The sequence below is a fragment of the Lagopus leucura genome, unplaced genomic scaffold, assembly GCF_019238085.1.
Source record: "Lagopus leucura isolate 7727_CA_CO unplaced genomic scaffold, USGS_WTPT01 Super-Scaffold_73, whole genome shotgun sequence".
In the NCBI taxonomy this organism is placed as follows: domain Eukaryota; kingdom Metazoa; phylum Chordata; class Aves; order Galliformes; family Phasianidae; genus Lagopus; species Lagopus leucura.
Window position 1 is genome coordinate 98185632 of NW_024962252.1, and position 16825 is coordinate 98202456.

The window sequence follows — 16825 nt, forward strand, 5'->3', positions numbered from 1 at the left end:
TGGAATTCAAGAAGCTTTGAATTTCTATAGATCAAGACCAAAACAGAGAAGAGGGTTGAGTTCACAACACATACCATTATTTGTGGAAAGTATTTTAAAGGCAAACCACGTTCTCAAGAAGTACAGCTAAAGAGCTTACATAAAATAATACAGTCAAAAATATGCTTACAACAACCTACTGAAAAACCTTTCAGTACTTTAAAGCAGCTGTGACTTGGTAAAATCTCATTATCTCTCACATGCCCATTGGAATTCTCCAGGAATATTTACTGTTATTTCTAACTGGTGCTGGAAGCACTGCGCCAGCCTTGGAACAGCACCATGAGGTAGCTGAGGGAGTACCATATATGACCTCTGTGAATATCCCAGAGCTATACATTCAGTTTTAGCAGCATGCCACAGTAACACCAGGCAACTAATGCATTAAGTTGGGCATGCGAAATACCAAACATACATTAAAAAATAATAACAATTAAAAAAAAGCTATAATCTCAGTGAAATTTCATTTAAAAGATCTGCAGGTTACTCAGAGAATCTCAAAATGCTTCCTGCCCACAGTCGTGTCCCAAACATCTGAACTCAGACACTGCAACACAGGGCACATCTAAGTTTGTATAACATGGGCTTATACATAGGCATACAGGTGTGTAAAATACATTACAAACACATTACAACGTGTGAGTTTCTCACACTGAGCAGATTAGGGCACAGCTCACTTTGCCAGGACTCTACAATTGACTGACAACTGTACCTCAACTTAAAGTCAATTCCTTATGAGTTCTTACCATCCTTGGAGAAAGATTAGAATTGAAATGATAAAGAAAAAATACTCTTTTCCCATTGTCAAGGAAGATCAACCCAGGATTTATTTGGTTATTTTCTAAATTGGCTGAATGAATACAGAACACCTAAACACCACACAGGGCAAGCAGCATTCAAAAATCTATTAGAATTCCTCCTATAAAAAGGTGAGCTGCAACTCTTCCTACCTGATGCTCAGTTTCGCCAAAAGCCAAACAAACGGAGCTGAAATACTCAAAACTCACTCAGTAAGCACAACTTTCCAGCACTCTCCACAAGCCTGGGAGAAATTAAGCTCCCTTGAACCTTAACAGAGCTCAGCTTTGCAGTCTTCAACATCCACACAAATGCAGCTGAGGGACAAGAGGCTGCCATGTTGGGGTCAGCCGCCATGTTGGGGTCAGCTGCCATGTTGGGGGCTTGCTGCCCCCTCAGTCCCCATGCTGGCAGCTGGGCCACAAGACTGAGATGGAGGAGGGAGAAGCAGCTCGCCTCCATGCTACCAGCCAGGAAAGAGGGACACGGCAAAGAAGCCCACAGTTTGGTTTACCAGTTGATTAACCATGAATAGAAGGGAACCTGGCTCGGTGAGAAAGCAGCTGGGAGCACATGGCCCCTCACCACAAGGCAGCTCTGCCACCACACTGTGCTGAGCGCCCGCACCCTGAAGGAGCCACGAACTCCTCACTTTTTAGCGCTTTGAAATTTTACTTTCTTTCCTCAAGCGCTTCTACACCTCATTACCGCTCCCACTACTCACAGAGAAGCCAAAACTTCGAGCGCGAAGCGAGCCGCCCACAACCTCACGGCTGCCCTTGGGGCACACGGGTACCGCGCCACGGCTCCCCTTAGCCCGCGGCACTGCCCCTCCCGCGGCACGGCTATGGCGCCGCCTGCTGCTCCCCCTAGCGGCCGCGCCCCGCCCCGCCCCTCCCGCCGAGGCCCCGCCCCCCGCTGACGTGCGGCCCCGCCCCCGCGGCTGCCCGCTGCCGCCGCGACTTGAGGGCGAGCTCGGCGGCTGCCCCGCGCTTCCGTGCGCTCCTCTCTTCGTGGCTCCGCACCTGGCCGCGCGGCTCCCGGCCCGCCGGTGGGATTTACGGCGGCCGCCTCGCCGCAGCCGACGTCCAACCCGCGCACCGCAGGTAAGTGCTGCTCCGCTCTGCCTCCGCGGGAGTCGCGCGGGTCGGCCGCGGGGTGAGGGAGAAGAAGGAGGACCAGGAGGGGGCACGGCTCGGAGCCGCCGGCGGGGAGCAGAGCCGCGCGGCCCCCGCGCTCCGTCCCTACTTGCCGTCAACTTTTGCGCGGCTCCCCGAGCTCCCAGCCCGCCTCCCGCAGCCGGCGCTGGGCTCCGCGCTCCGCTCTGGCGCTGCCTTCTGCCCTCGGGCTTTTGTTCCCCTGCCCGCCCGGCCCGGGATCCCGGCGTCGTGCGGGGAGTCGGGAGAGAGGCAGAAAACGAGTAGACTTAAAGCGGCGATTCCTTTTCTGAACCCGATTTCTTCGCCTAAAACGCGCTGCCCGAAAAGACAGAAGCATCGCTTGCGCTCCCCAGCCTGCCGCCCGGGGACATGGCGTCTTAATGAACATTTCTTTGAATTAGCCAAATAAATGCGTTTGTCGAGCCGAGCGTGCGATGGCAGGCAGGAATGATGTGCTGCGAAACGCACAGATGCGGCCGAACACGGGGACAGTTGTGAGCGCTGCCAGCCCTTTCCCTCCACCCGAAAATCCCCTCCGGTCTCTCGTTCCCCCCAGCCCCGTGAGCCTGCCCGGCTTCTGCTCGGTGTGCGAATGCTCCATAAGGAAAAGGTACGCCGAGCTTCGTCTGAAGCCTGTTTGTTACTTTAAGAGCTGCCGAGGCCGTGCTGATCGCCCTCTGGCAGCTTTTCCCTTTTCTCCAGCCACGTTTCACCACTTCCCAAAGCGGTATATGTATTTTCCCTGCTCCTGGCATACGGCAGAAGCAGTGCCCGGCTTTGGTGTGCATTCGAATATCGATTCTCTTTTTTTTTTTTTTTTTTTTTTTTTGGTGCATTCATACAGTTTGATTTTAACTGGGGAAGGAGCGGATGGATGAATACCACGGTTAATACAACCATCACGGGAAATAAGATTCTGTAAAGTCCCCGAAAGAATGATTTATTTTATTTTCTTTTAATTCCCCCGCTGGAGGCCGCCTCTGTTTTTCTCAACAGGAGACTTTGTTGTAATTAAAGCAGGGAGAACTGGACAGCAGCAAAGCCCTCTGCCTGGTGGCTCTCAGCAGCGCCGTTTTGCAGCGTGCACCACCCCCCAGCGGGCAAAAAACTCCGTAGTAAAGTCGCAGCCAAGCTTTCATCTTTGGAAATGAAACGCGAACGTTTCAGGGCGAGAATCAAATAAAGGTGCATTGGTGGGGCTTTGCTTTTTCGTTTTCCCTTTGTAAGCGGTAGCACAGAGTGGAAAGGTAGCGCGAAAGGCACCGGTGAGCCGTCCGAGGCATTGCTGGAGTTTGCAAACTTTGCGCTGCTGTTTTTCCGAGTGCCTTCAGTGGGTGGATGGCCATCTTTGTCTCCTTCCAGCAGGAAGCCTGCCTGCTAATGGCCGGGGAGCTCTCGAGGTTTGCTTTAATCACCTCGAGGCATGAGGCGGCTCAGGAGAATTAATAGGCGACTGCTTACGTGTATTTTTAATAAGAGGCCCCGGCTCGCTCGGTGCAGGCTGGCCGTGCCCACAGTGCACTGCACAGAGCTCACTGCATGCACTGAAGCAGCCTGGCAGCCCCACAGCTTGTCAAGTTTTCAGATCAGAGCAGTAAATCTGGTCATCGGTAGGCGAGCAGACAAAAGAGGAAAGAAACAAATCTGTACGGCAGCTGTATGCGGTATTTCAGTAACGGTTTGGATACGCTTAACGTTTTGCGCCAGGGACTCTGTGCAGGGTATAATTCCACCTAAATTTGTCAAGAGGGAAAACCAGTGATTTCCCCATGGAAGCAGAGCAGCGTTTGTTGCCTGTTCTCTCATTCTAAGCGCAAGCAAATGCCTCACCCCCACAGCAGCTCCCAGAGAGAGCCCAGCAGCCATCCCTGGCCCAGCTGGGCGAGCACTGCGATGCAGAGCACTGATGCAGAGCACTGTGCTCCCCCTCCCTGGCCGTGGGAGCAGGCAGGCCCTGCAGGGCACAGCACTGCGCAGCAGCACGGTGCTCTTCGAGCCAACGTCCTCAAAGCCAGGAAGGGTTTTAAAAGTGAACTTCAGAGAGCAACCACTGAACCGCTCGTAGTCAGTCTCCCTCCTCTGCAGCAGATGCTGCCCTGGCTCACCTTTGGCATGAAGTTCAGCTTCCACTCGGAACCCATTTCAGAGTCAGATTCAATCCCATTAGAGGGAAGAGCACATTAAATTTTTCATTTTTAAGGCACGTGAGAACTAGAAGGACAAAGGCAATATTCTATTCAGCTACCACACAAGATGGAGGGGGAGGGATAAGCAAAAAAATAAATAAAACCTTCTTGGACAAGAGGAAAAAAATAAAGCATGTTTCACCAAAGCACAGAGACCTGGGGAGCTTGCTCTCACTTTAATGAAAACCTCTGCATTCTTTAGCCCTGGAAAAGACAGGCAGAGGACCTTGTGCTTGCCTCACACCGAACAAAGGAGTGGGGCACCTTCCTGAAATATGATGATCGTGGAAATTTCAGCTCCTAGACAGGGTGCTTAGAAAGCATTTTGCTGTCACTATCAACTAAGTCTTAGTAATACACTTAAAAAAAACCAAAGCATGTGCATTGTTTTAAGGACAGATTAGCACCGTGGAACTTGTGTTGAAATCTTGGTGAAACTATCTGAGAGGAGCTGTGACCTCTGAGAACTGACCTGGCAGCACGTGCAGTGGATGGGTCCAGTGGTATTTCAAGTGCATTTTATGTTTCTGATAATAACAAATGCAGAGGTAATTCTGCAGTCTTAGTACACAGGTTAAGCAAAATCATTAGGCTTGTCAATATGCGTATCCTAATAACTTGAAGTTACTCTTGTCCCTTACTACCTAAAAATACGGGGTGAAAGTTGTTCCTGTGCCCTGTTGTGTGGGGGTTAGCAGCCAGCTCCTGGTTATGCTGGGGCAGATGGGGATTAAAGTAAGCACTGTGGGACCTGAAGTGCCAGGTCTGGGTGTTAGTCAGGTTTTATCACATCTTGGAAAGAACAAATCTATTTGGCACCGTTTTTAGAAAAACTTACAGCTTTTCTTTTGCTTTTTTTTTCCCTTAAGGCAGGGCAGCTGTACACCACGTGTTACAATAAATACTCTGTGCTTTGGTATTTTCTCTTACGCAGTGCAAATTGCTTTTGCCATTTCAAAATGAGCTGTAGCCCGGCGATAAGTCCGGGTGCAGGTCTGGGCATCCCCGCTGTCTGTAACACGGCTGCCTACACAATGTCCCAGGAAAAGTAATTTAACCACACAGTTCAGCAAAGTTCATGAAAATATATTCAGCTCCCAATGAAGATAAGCACAAAAGCTGCCGTTCGGCTGTCCCCTCTTTACTTTTGTTACCAAAAAGTCATTTAAAAATGAATTTCAGAATGCACTCTCTGAAATCCATCTTTTTTTCCTGCTCTGCTCGAAATTAATGGCTCCTTTCAGAGCCATGTGTCCATGAAGCCTCCCATGCTGGTGCTGCGGGGACCTGCACACCCAGCGGGTCCCCTCTGCTTTCATCCCAGGCCGGGATGGGAAGAGGAGGGCTGGAGCAGGGCAGCAGGATTCCCTTCTGTGCAGACAGATCGCTGGAGCCTTTGATATGCAAAAACATTGTTTTCAGCTGTGGCTCCAGATATAAAAGGGAAGTGCAAGATATCAAACAATCAGAACCTGGAGAAAACTATTCTGCCCTCAGAAAAGGGAGTGGGGGGCACGGGCTTAATCCACATTTTTGAAACAGTATCATCTTCTCCAAAGAGACCTGCTTTTATTTTCCTCCCTTGTTTTTATGTAATTTCGAGAGAAGGGATAAAAAAAATTCCAAGAACTTAATGAGCTTTAGTGCTTTCATTTTAATCCCACACATTACCGCTATTATAATGGCAGCAATAAGCAAAGGGCTGACAATCAGACGGGGCAGAGAGGAAGCTGTTTATATGCTAGAAAGGTAAAGCCACTGCACTTAACTTTCTCGTGTCTGTATGCACACTAGAGATAGTTTTGATCAATAGCAACGTGCCTTTTTCATTTTTATTTTTTTTACAGCCTGCTTAACAGCTCTAAAAGTTCTGAGGAACGATTTATGAGATTATTTTTTTTTTCAGCTTCTTAAAAGTGACTCAAAGCCTTCAAAGGCCTACTTAACAACAAATTTATACTCTTACTTCACCACACAACTCCCAGAAAATGTCCTCTGTCACACCTTCGCATTACTTCCTATGAGACACATTATTTTTATGTAGATCTTAAGCAACTGTTTCATTTCCAAGTTTTGGGAATAGATCCTGGACTTAAGTTTCCACAAACACTTGAATGATACAGACCAAGGAAATTGGATGCTGCTTAATCTCAAAGAATGTGGAGCTTTTTTTGTTCCATCTTCTAATACTGACTGCATATATTAACCAATCCCTAAAAAAATATGCATTCCTTTATAACCCACACAGAACCTTAGTTTTACTAAAAAGTAAAGAGTATCCTTAGATGCTTAATTCTGCCAATCTTACAGAACGTCTCTCCTTTCAGTTTACAATTTTCATTGCACAACTGCTGAAGCAAGGTGAAAAACAAGCAGAAAACCAACCCTCAGATAAGCATTACAGCAGCTTCAGGGGAGCAGAGGCTTTACTGTTCCCTCACGGAACGCTTGCACCATCACAAGAATGGGTTTGGTTTTGCTATTTTTTTTCCTCTCAAATGCTCATCTTTATGCTGCTGAAGAGGAAAAACATAATTTTATGTATGAAAATAATTGTTTTATCAGTGCAAATCTGTTGCTACAGGAGTAGAAAGTACTGCACGAAGACTTCATGATGCCTGCTTCCAATTACAAAAGAGTCTTAAAGCAGAAACTGCTTTTGTTCAGCTCTGTTATTTTATGATGGCCCAGAAGCAGCTCCAGCTATGCCCACATGAAGGGAGTTACACAAGCCTTATTCAGCCCACTGTTTCTTCAGGGCTTTTCAGTGCTGAGGACCATGCTCAGTACCGAGGATTTGATTTCAGACTTAACCACTGGTATTTCAGACAGATACTGCCTACATGCTCTCAGGGAACAGAGACTCGGTATCTCACTGGATACTTTCTGTCCTTAAAAACAGCCAAATGGTTCCTCAAGTAATAAGAAAAGCCGAGGTTACTTTTATTTGTGAAGTGAGAAAAATCAAATTAACAAAATGTCAATCTAAATAGTGATTCCACTGAGCAAAGTGACAAATACAATAGCTCACGAATTCAGACAGCTTGGCATACTGAGCACATTTTATGGAGAAAACCCACATGCCTCCATTTTCAAGAAGCTGATACAGACGACTACTAGCTAGCCCACAACGCAGAAACAGCAGGATGCACATGTGAAACATTAATTCTCTATTTCAGTGAAAACTTCTCCTCTTTCATCCAACAAGTACTGAATGGTAATTAACTCATTTTAAATTTAATACCAAAGAGAGGTTCATGATCTACTTCTGTTTGCCTGAAACAAAAAGCAAGCAACCACGTTAACTCCTCCCATGGCAGGACTGCCATTTGTCCTCCAGCGGGAAAACATCATTTGCAAAGACTTTGGTACTGTCTGTTAGTGCACAATGACTTCATTTGCTGCTGGAAGGAGGGAAAAGATTTGTTCCAGCAAAATGGCAACCACGTGAGACTAAACAGCAGAAGCTGTTAATAAACATGCCTGCATTTTGCTGAAATACTGATATATTGGGATAAAATGATGTGCTGATTTTGTACAGTAAGCACAGCATGATTTACATGGGAATGGAATACAACAGAATAATAGTGTCCAGCAGTTGTTATTAATTACAATTTCTTCTGTTTGTTTTTACTTTTACAGGAAATTAAGAGTTCACAGAAAGCTTTAAAGAGGAGTTTTCTGTAAAGGGAATTAACACTTTGGTGTCTTTTTATGAAGAAGACCACCTGAATTGTGTAACATTCCTACAGCCGGGGGACCGGCTTCAGCGTGCAGCACAGGAGGAATTCTTTCCTGCATTACAAATTGGGAAGAAGTGTTAAGAAATGGTCCTCTCTGAGAGGTGTGGATGTATCAGGATGTAGCTGCTGTACAAAGTTTATCCTTGGATAACTCTGGACAGAGATAAACCTCCATTGCTGACCTCCTGAAGAGGCGATCCTTGTTCAGGCCCCAGCATAATGAATAGTTTCCATCACGCGGCGCTCAAGCTCCAACCTCCCAGCTACTGCATCCCACAAAAGAGCTTGTACAAGTTACAAAGAAAGTAATTCTTGTTAAAGGCATTAAACCAAACAAAAGAGGCTCTCCATTCACAGACTTTACACGAGAACAGAAACAGAAGCTGAAGCTTTTCTGCTCCTCGGCCAGTGTGCTTACATACCATGGTGAATCTTTGTTGGGTTGCCCCTGGAGCATAGTGCCTGGGAGCGAGCACCACCAGGAGGGGGTGGCCGACGGAGAAGTCGTCCATGGAGTGAAGTATAAGAGCAAGAGAGGAATTTGTTTGCTGGATATCCTCAAGCACAAAATTTAATCTTACCTTTAAATACGGTAGGATCAATATGAATCTGTTTTCCTTTTCATGCCTTGGAGAATGAAGTTCAGTTAATATATGAACCCACAAGAGAAAGGGTCATGACACTGCTTAATGCATAGGGCATCTTACAGAAGTTTTCACCACCCTAATTACAGTGGTAATTGAATTATGTTGTCTTAAAAGCTATAAAAATGCTAATTACCTGAGTTCAGTGTACAAACACGCTACCAGTGCAAAGTACAATTTCAGTCTCAAGAGTTAGTTTATATTATCCCACCCTGCACAGTATGAACTAATAAGATGTGAAAATGTGGTTAAACCTGCCAAATAGTCTCTTATTAGTGTACTGCTTAGCAAGAAGACTTTTGAGAATGACAAATATTTAAACATGAAATTAAGCATGTAATGAAATATTCCATCCAGCCAACTAGAAAGCCACAGCTCAGACAGCTCTGTTGGCTTGTAAGCTGCACACCAATTGCAATTCACCTTTCTAAACATTCCAGGTTGAAAAACAAGAAGAGTAAGCTGCAGTATTTGTAAAACGCACCATGTGGTGTTAAGTTCCCAGAAAAACCCAAAAAAAATCTGGAGCTGGGCTCTGTTCTCATCTGCATTCTGTACCGTGCCACTAGGACTTTCTTGAACCTCCAGAATAGCTACCACTGAACTTCTGGGTTTGGTAAGGGTTTTATAGTTCACGTAAGGGCGTCTAGGTAGTTAGCTGGCTTAGGAATTACTTCTTATCTTTCAGATATAGAATGATTTACTTGAACTCTGGTTTGACTTCAGCTGTGTACTTATCTGGTATGTGCGAACAAAGATTGCCTCTATATGTGAAATGGGGAGGAATCTTCAGAAGGAGCCTTCTTGGTTAAACTAAACCACTCACAGATCAGACATGCCTGATTATATTATTTTAAGTTACTATTCAGAATAGTCTATTAACTTAACTGAATTAGCAAAAGCAGAAATGTTGTTATTGATGTATGTAGAAAAAGTAGAATGTCTACAGACTTGAATTTTTGTTCTGTATGTCAGATGTCTTCTGTAATGCTGAAGTCAAATTTTCATTGCATTTCATCGCTGATGATCTGGATAATTTTGTTTGTTTGTTTGTTTTTAGATTTTGAAGATCAGAACTCATCATCTCATCATTCCTGACCATGATTACTGTACCCTGGAGCATCTTCCTAATTTGGACTAAAATAGGGCTGTTACTTGACATGGCACCTTATTCTGTCACTGCCAAACCGTGCCCATCAGTATGTCGCTGTGATGTGGGTTTCATATATTGTAATGATCGCGATTTGACATCTATTCCTACAGGAATCCCAGAGGATGCTACTAACCTCTTCCTTCAGAACAATCAAATAAATAATGCTGGGATTCCATCAGAACTGAAGAACTTGCGTAGGGTTGAAAGAATATTTTTATACCACAACAGCCTGGACGAATTCCCCACTAACCTTCCTAAGTACGTCAAAGAACTGCATTTGCAGGAGAATAATATAAGGACCATCACTTATGATTCGCTTTCACAAATTCCTTATCTGGAAGAACTGCATTTGGATGATAATTCTGTTTCCGCTGTTAGCATTGAAGATGGAGCTTTCAGGGACAACATCTATCTCAGACTTCTTTTTCTCTCTCGAAATCACCTTAGCACCATTCCCTGGGGTTTGCCTAAAACAATAGAAGAGCTACGCTTGGATGATAATCGTATTTCCACAATTTCAGAGCTGTCCCTTCAAGACCTTACAAATCTAAAACGCCTTGTTCTAGATGGAAATCTTCTAAATAACCACGGATTAGGAGACAAGGTCTTCATGAATCTAGTCAATCTTACAGAACTGTCATTGGTTCGCAATTCACTTACAGCCGCACCAGTAAATTTGCCAGGAACAAACCTAAGGAAGCTTTATCTTCAAGAAAACCATATCAATCACGTGCCACCCAATGCTTTCTCTTACTTAAGGCAGTTGTATCGACTAGATATGTCCAATAACAATCTCAGCAATTTACCTCAGGGCGTCTTTGATGACCTGGACAACATAACTCAGCTGTTTCTTCGCAACAACCCTTGGCACTGTGGGTGCAAAATGAAGTGGGTCCGTGACTGGTTGCAGTCATTGCCTTTGAAAGTGAACGTACGCGGGCTGATGTGCCAAGCACCAGAAAAAGTGCGCGGAATGGCTATCAAAGACCTCAACGCGGAACTGTTCGACTGTAAGGATGACGTGAGCACCATCCAGATCACCACCGCAGTACCCAACACACTGTACCCAGCCCAGGGACACTGGCCGGTTTCTGTGACCAAACAACCAGACATCAAGACCCCCAACCTAAACAAGAACTACAGAACCACGGCCAGCCCGGTACGCAAGATCATTACAATATTCGTGAAATCAGTGAGCACAGAGACCATCCACATCTCCTGGAAAGTTGCGCTGCCAATGACAGCCTTACGGCTCAGCTGGCTCAAGATGGGCCACAGCCCTGCCTTTGGATCTATAACTGAAACCATCGTGACAGGGGACAGGAGCGACTATCTGCTTACAGCACTCGAACCAGAGTCGCCGTACCGTGTGTGCATGGTCCCCATGGAAACCAGCAACATCTATCTCTCTGACGAGACACCTGAATGCATCGAGACCGAGACAGCTCCCCTCAAGATGTACAACCCGACAACCACACTCAACCGGGAGCAAGAAAAGGAGCCCTACAAGAACTCCAGCGTGCCTCTGGCCGCCATCATTGGTGGCGCGGTGGCACTGGTGGCCCTGGCACTGCTGGCCCTGGTGTGCTGGTATGTCCACAGGAATGGAGCCCTCTTCTCCCGGCACTGCGCCTACAGCAAGGGGCGCAGGAGGAAGGATGACTATGCTGAGGCGGGCACTAAGAAGGACAACTCCATCCTAGAAATCAGGGAGACTTCTTTTCAGATGATACCCATCACCAACGACCAGGTGTCCAAGGAGGAGTTTGTAATACACACCATTTTCCCCCCTAACGGCATGAATCTGTATAAGAACAGCCACAGTGAAAGCAGTAGTAACAGGAGCTACAGAGACAGTGGTATTCCAGATTCAGATCATTCACACTCATGATACTGAAGGACATGAAAGACTGGTTTGCTTTTGGTTGGTTTGTTGTTTGTTTGTTTTTTTTTAAAAAAAAAAAAAGAGAAAAGACTGACTTTTAACGGTTGCTGTTCTACTGCAAAACACTGGATTAAAGACTGACAAAGCAATGTACTGTACATTTGCCATATAATTTATATTTAAGAACTTTTTATTAAAAGTTTCAGATTTCAGGCTACTGCTGCGATTAATGTAGTGGGGATACCTGACCACAATTCTATATTTTAGTATTTTTTAGTAATTTGTACTGTATTTTCCTTGCTAATATTGAAGTTACAGACCATTTAACTTTTGTGTTCTACTGAGTAAGATGACTTGTTGACTGTGAAAGTGAATTTTCTTGCCGTGTTGAGCAGTCAGAACATTCATCTGAGATCCTTGTAAGTGTAAGCACAGGCCATTTTTCACTTTGGTATTAATAAAATAATGTTAAACCTGGCAAATCAGGAAGATCAAGAAGTGGTTGCAAAAACTCACAGAACTTAAATGTTGGGTCTGTTAAATCTGTAAACCACGACAATATTCAATAAACAAAAATGCGTGTAGTAATGGGCAATATCAGCTGTCTGGACACATCCATCCAACAATGGTGAAATCCAATCTAAAAAGAAAATAATCAAATCAATTACATGCATGAGACTTAAACTGTTGGCATGTGTAAAGAAAAAACTGACCCTTGGAAGAAAGCGTAACAAAATTCCTAACAAGGAATTCTAAAGAAATGTGCTAGGCTCCACTAACCAAGGGGTAGACAGGGTGTAACGATGGATTTCTGGTTATCAGCACCAGCGGTCTGTTAGAGAGAAAATGGTGATGGATGGCCACAGACATTTGGAAGGCAGTGGCAGAGGGACAGGGAGAACACTGAGCAACTGTTCTTCAGCAGAAGGGCTGGAAGTACAGTTTGGTAAGGAAAACAAAGCGGACGAAAAGCAGGCAAGCAGTCTCATAAATTTTAGTCACCCAGGTCAAAAGAAAATTGGGGAATGCAGATATTTTAAAGCATATACTTAAACATCCTGTAGGTATGCGTTAACTGTACTGCCATTACAGTCAGGAATACTGCCCATTACTCTCACAGTTTTCCAGAAATTCCTTGCTAAATCTGTAAAGTAACGTTTCTTTCTGCCTTCCTGCTGGACTATATGCTATTTCATGTTTAAACCCCAAGCCACACTTTGTTGCCATAATCATTTGTCTTTTCAACTAAAAACCAAAGTGCATTGTACGCCCTTTGGCCGGTCTTGTATGTGCCTTGATCCAACGCTACATGTATCAAGTTTTTTAAAACAAAACAAAAAACCCTAAAAAAAAATAAAATACCCACTTTTTCGTACATGACTTAAATATGACAAACACTGGTCTCATTGGTGAATAAAGTTGAAAAATCAGTAGAGTAATGCCACGTATCTGAGGTGCACTGACAGGAAAGCCACTCAGAAGCTACTATTTTTCAGGTCCTAAGTTCCATCTTTTACTTTGTTCAATATGGTATCACACTTCCTGGGTTTCTGTATTGTTAATTACTTTAATAGCGAGTTTTAACAGCTTCCAATTGTATCAGTAATGAAAGGAAGGGAAATTACAGTTACAGCTCTCTCAGACCTTTTTCAACAAAACCGCCAATTAAAAGGTAGAGGGACATACAAATGCTTAATATTTTGGATGTTATTTTGGACAGGAAAGAATGTATACCAAATGCAGTTCAATCTTGAGAGTATTTTAGCAGTGCTCAGCCTCTCTGTTTCTCCAGTAGTAAGGGGTGGAAGATGACAGGACGAACTACAGGAGATGCCAATACTGATGGTTTCAGCAGTCACTCAACAAATGACTCCTGCCAGAGGTCCATCTGCCTGCACAGACACCAAGTTGCCAGTAACAGACAGTGCATTTCAGCTTCATTTACCAGATGTGGCCAGAGAAGTTCCTCTCCAAACACTCCATGCCACGGTTTCCAGTTTTTGAGAAGTGGAGGAGCAGCTCTGCGCTTCACCACTGACCTCTCGCAGTCCCACCTGTGCTTCATGTGGAACACGGGCTGGATCCACAGTGCCAATGCACTGGGGACACGATGCTGAACAGCTCTGTGCTGCTCTGGGAGATGCACTCAGCAGGACTATTCTGCTCTACTTTCTCATCAGGTACAAATCTGAAGGGAGAGAAAGCCAAGACAAGCATGTGGAGACTCATTTCATTCTGGAAGACCAATCCAGACAGAGAAGACTGACCTGCTTTTCTTCATGCAAACTAGCATACTGGGACCCTTATACCTGAAATACATTTAATGGCTGGCTCGCTGGCAACAGATTACTAGTTCTTTGCCATCAGCACTCCAATAGCAAAATCAAAAAGGTTTTGCTGCATTTTCAAGCTGTTGATATGAAAACCTCTCTTGTAGCTGACTCAAAACTTGTACTTTGGAAAGGATAAAAGAAAACCCCATGAATACTTTTCCTGTGTTTCTCCTGGGGTCAGCCAGAGGCAGCTTAATAACACTGCACACCATCTACCTGCATTTCTGAGATGATTCTACACAGACATCCTGTGGGCTAGCAGAAGTCATCATTTGAGGAGATAGTTGCATGTCAGTCTAAATTACAAGGACTTCTCTTATAAAATGTACGTAATACGAGACAGTAATATGCAAATCCAAAGCAACTTCAACAAGCTGGCCCTGTTGTTCCAGGTTTACCTCCACCAGGAAGCAGATGAGAACCTGGAGCAATGGTGCCAGGCTCTATGGAAAAGCAGACCAGGTTTGCAGGCAGAGCTGGTGTCCTACAGCAGCTGCTGTCAATGGAAAAAACATCGCACATCTACGCATACAAGATCTTCAAGGTCTATACCAACTTTTAGACAACACGCATAATATGAAGCTGTGTTAATTTGGCAAGTGAAAGATTAATTTCAAACTGAAGTCTGTATTTTTTTCTTTTGATATTGACAAAAATTTCTGCTGCTTGTCATGGCCATCTCTCAAGAATCTTCTACTTAACCTAACAGTCCAGTTACAGCATGCAGTACACTCTAGCACCAGTACATCCATCCATTCATCCATTCCATTAGACAGCTGTATATTCAGACAAGTCCCATTACTTCATTCAGCAGTATACTCATTTATCAAAATAAAATTAATCCACATTGAGTTTATCTCAACTTTTAAAATCCACGTTATTTCAGTGTGCTGTTAAATATCTAATTTCAGAGCAAGGAGTGAAATGTTTTTCAACACAGCCTACACCCCTGTTCGAAGTTAACTTAATCAGCATCTTCTGTGTTAATTTAAGCCCAGTATCTTTCACATTCCTTATTACTGCTCCCTTTCTTGATTTATACTATTCACAGTTCTGTTTATTCTGAATGCTGACACCAAAAAAAAACCCCAGGTACTTTGGAAGCCATATTCATTTTGTCTCATCTCAGTAAGTTCCAAACTACATTTGCTTCACTTTTAAGCTATTACTTCCTAACTCTGTACAACAGCCTGAAACGCAACAACTGTTGGGATCTGGGGTTGTGTTTTTGTTTTTTTCCTGGCTTTAACAGTAGCACAATCAAAGCAATATGGCTTTGGAACACCGTTACCAATTCTGCTAATGCTTTAGCTAGCTTGCAAGCTATATTGTGCCAATGCTGTACATACTGTGTAGAGCAGCAAATGCAATAAAGCAAGAATGAAAGTAATACAAAGCCTTATTTACTATTCAAATAACTCACTGATGATATAACGCAATGAGCACATATACAGACTTCTGTCTTAAATAAGAGGGTGTCCTTTTGTGTGTTCCTCCACAGCTGCAGTTGGACACAATCTTCGATCACAGACTGGCAAATGCCTCTATTTCTCCAAACCAGATTACTTTTGGTTTTGGATGGAGCCATCACTCACTTGGATGTCCTCTGCTTTCCAAACAGCTTAACCTTACTTTCAAACCCACAGAGGCACGTTCAGCACACAGTGCTTCAGGATCACCTTGGGAATGAGCTTTGTTTAATTAACTGTTTCCTAAGTGTCACCACAACAACAAGCTTCAAGCCACAAGCCAGTGCTTACAACTGCAATTTTTACAAAGCGTCTACTGACTCCATATCTGGGGAGTTTCTTCCATCCAGAAGTGGTTCATCAGAAAGAAAGATGACTGACTGAAACCAGACAGGAAAATTTTATGCTTTGAAGTCTATTTTGTCTTTGTAAATGAATTTAATTTGGGGGATGCTGAAGGAGCTTTCCTCTAACAATCAAATTAGAGCTGTTTCAAGCCCTCTGAAGATATAACTGTGTATCAGTCTGGACACATAATCTTTTTTGGTGAACATGTACACTGGATTTATTCTCAACAGTAAATCACCAGATTGTTTCCTGATCCTTGTAAAAATGTAGACAAAAACAAAATATATCTCAGTAAAACAGCTGCACAGCACCTAGTTCAAAGCAACGTTTACCAGCATCCATTGGGATGCTCGTTTTCCTGCAGCTTTAATGATTGCTGGGGAACATTCATACCCAGTGTGGCAACCAAAGCACTTCAACAATACGGATGTTAGGCCAAATAACTGTCCTCTAGCAGCTCCTAGGATTGTCAGGGGTCCAAGGTGCAAGCAGCCAGCAACTCCATTCCCCTTCCAAGGAGGGGATGGCAACGGCCAGCAGCTGACTATCAGTGCAGCGCTGCAGCATCCTACCGTTCCACACACATCTCTAAGCAAAGGTTTGTCACAAGTACCTCTGAGGCCCAAAGAACAGGATTTTAGGACCAGTGTGTATCAGCAGACTTCCATCACTTGTTGCTGCCTCTGCTTTTTCTTAGGATGAAAACGCAATGGAGTCATGGTATAAAACCTCCCAAGACTGCTAACACCACCAAGAGCTGAAAACACTTTTTGAAACCTGAATCCGGACCTTTCAGCTTAGCAAGAACACTCATAAATAAGTTATAAAAATAGAAGTGTCTTAATAGGGCTAATTAAATAATCTGACTTGTTGAAGTGGGCTGATAGCATCCATAGAGGCTGATGCTGTGTCCTGAGCAGCCCTCTTAAGTCCCCAAACCAAGGAGCAGGTCAGAGCCCAGTGCTCACCCCTGCGGGACTTAAGCAGAGCCTATCTATAGCCACAGCTACGGAGGGTCTGCTGTTCAAACCAAGGGGCTGCCCCTTGGTCTTACATCAGTAAGTACA

At 44.4% G+C, this 16825-nt stretch overlaps 2 protein-coding genes across 3 annotated transcripts in view; one reads left to right on the top strand and one right to left on the bottom strand.

Moving 5' to 3' along the window:
* MACROD2 (mono-ADP ribosylhydrolase 2) overlaps nt 1-16825 on the bottom strand; it is an 837047-nt gene that overhangs the window by 729968 nt on the left and 90254 nt on the right. The gene's annotated exons all lie outside the window — the stretch shown is intronic.
* Nucleotides 1870-15331, top strand: FLRT3 (fibronectin leucine rich transmembrane protein 3). 2 transcript variants are annotated; one of them, XM_042882384.1, is made up of 3 exons: nt 1870-1943; nt 7826-8518; nt 9631-15331. In XM_042882384.1, exon 3 carries the CDS (start codon nt 9671-9673, stop codon nt 11612-11614), a length of 1944 nt encoding a protein of 647 aa, XP_042738318.1. In that variant the 5' UTR covers nt 1870-1943; nt 7826-8518; nt 9631-9670; the 3' UTR covers nt 11615-15331. The 2 variants fall into 2 exon arrangements, with proteins under 2 accessions (XP_042738318.1, XP_042738327.1); XM_042882393.1 differs by lacking the exons at nt 1870-1943; nt 7826-8518 and adding an exon at nt 9126-9186.

What these genes read in the sequence shown, in the direction of transcription:
- FLRT3 (XM_042882384.1), top strand. Translation starts at nt 9,671, where the DNA reads ATGATTACTGTACCCTGGAGCATCTTCCTAATTTGGACTAAAATAGGG.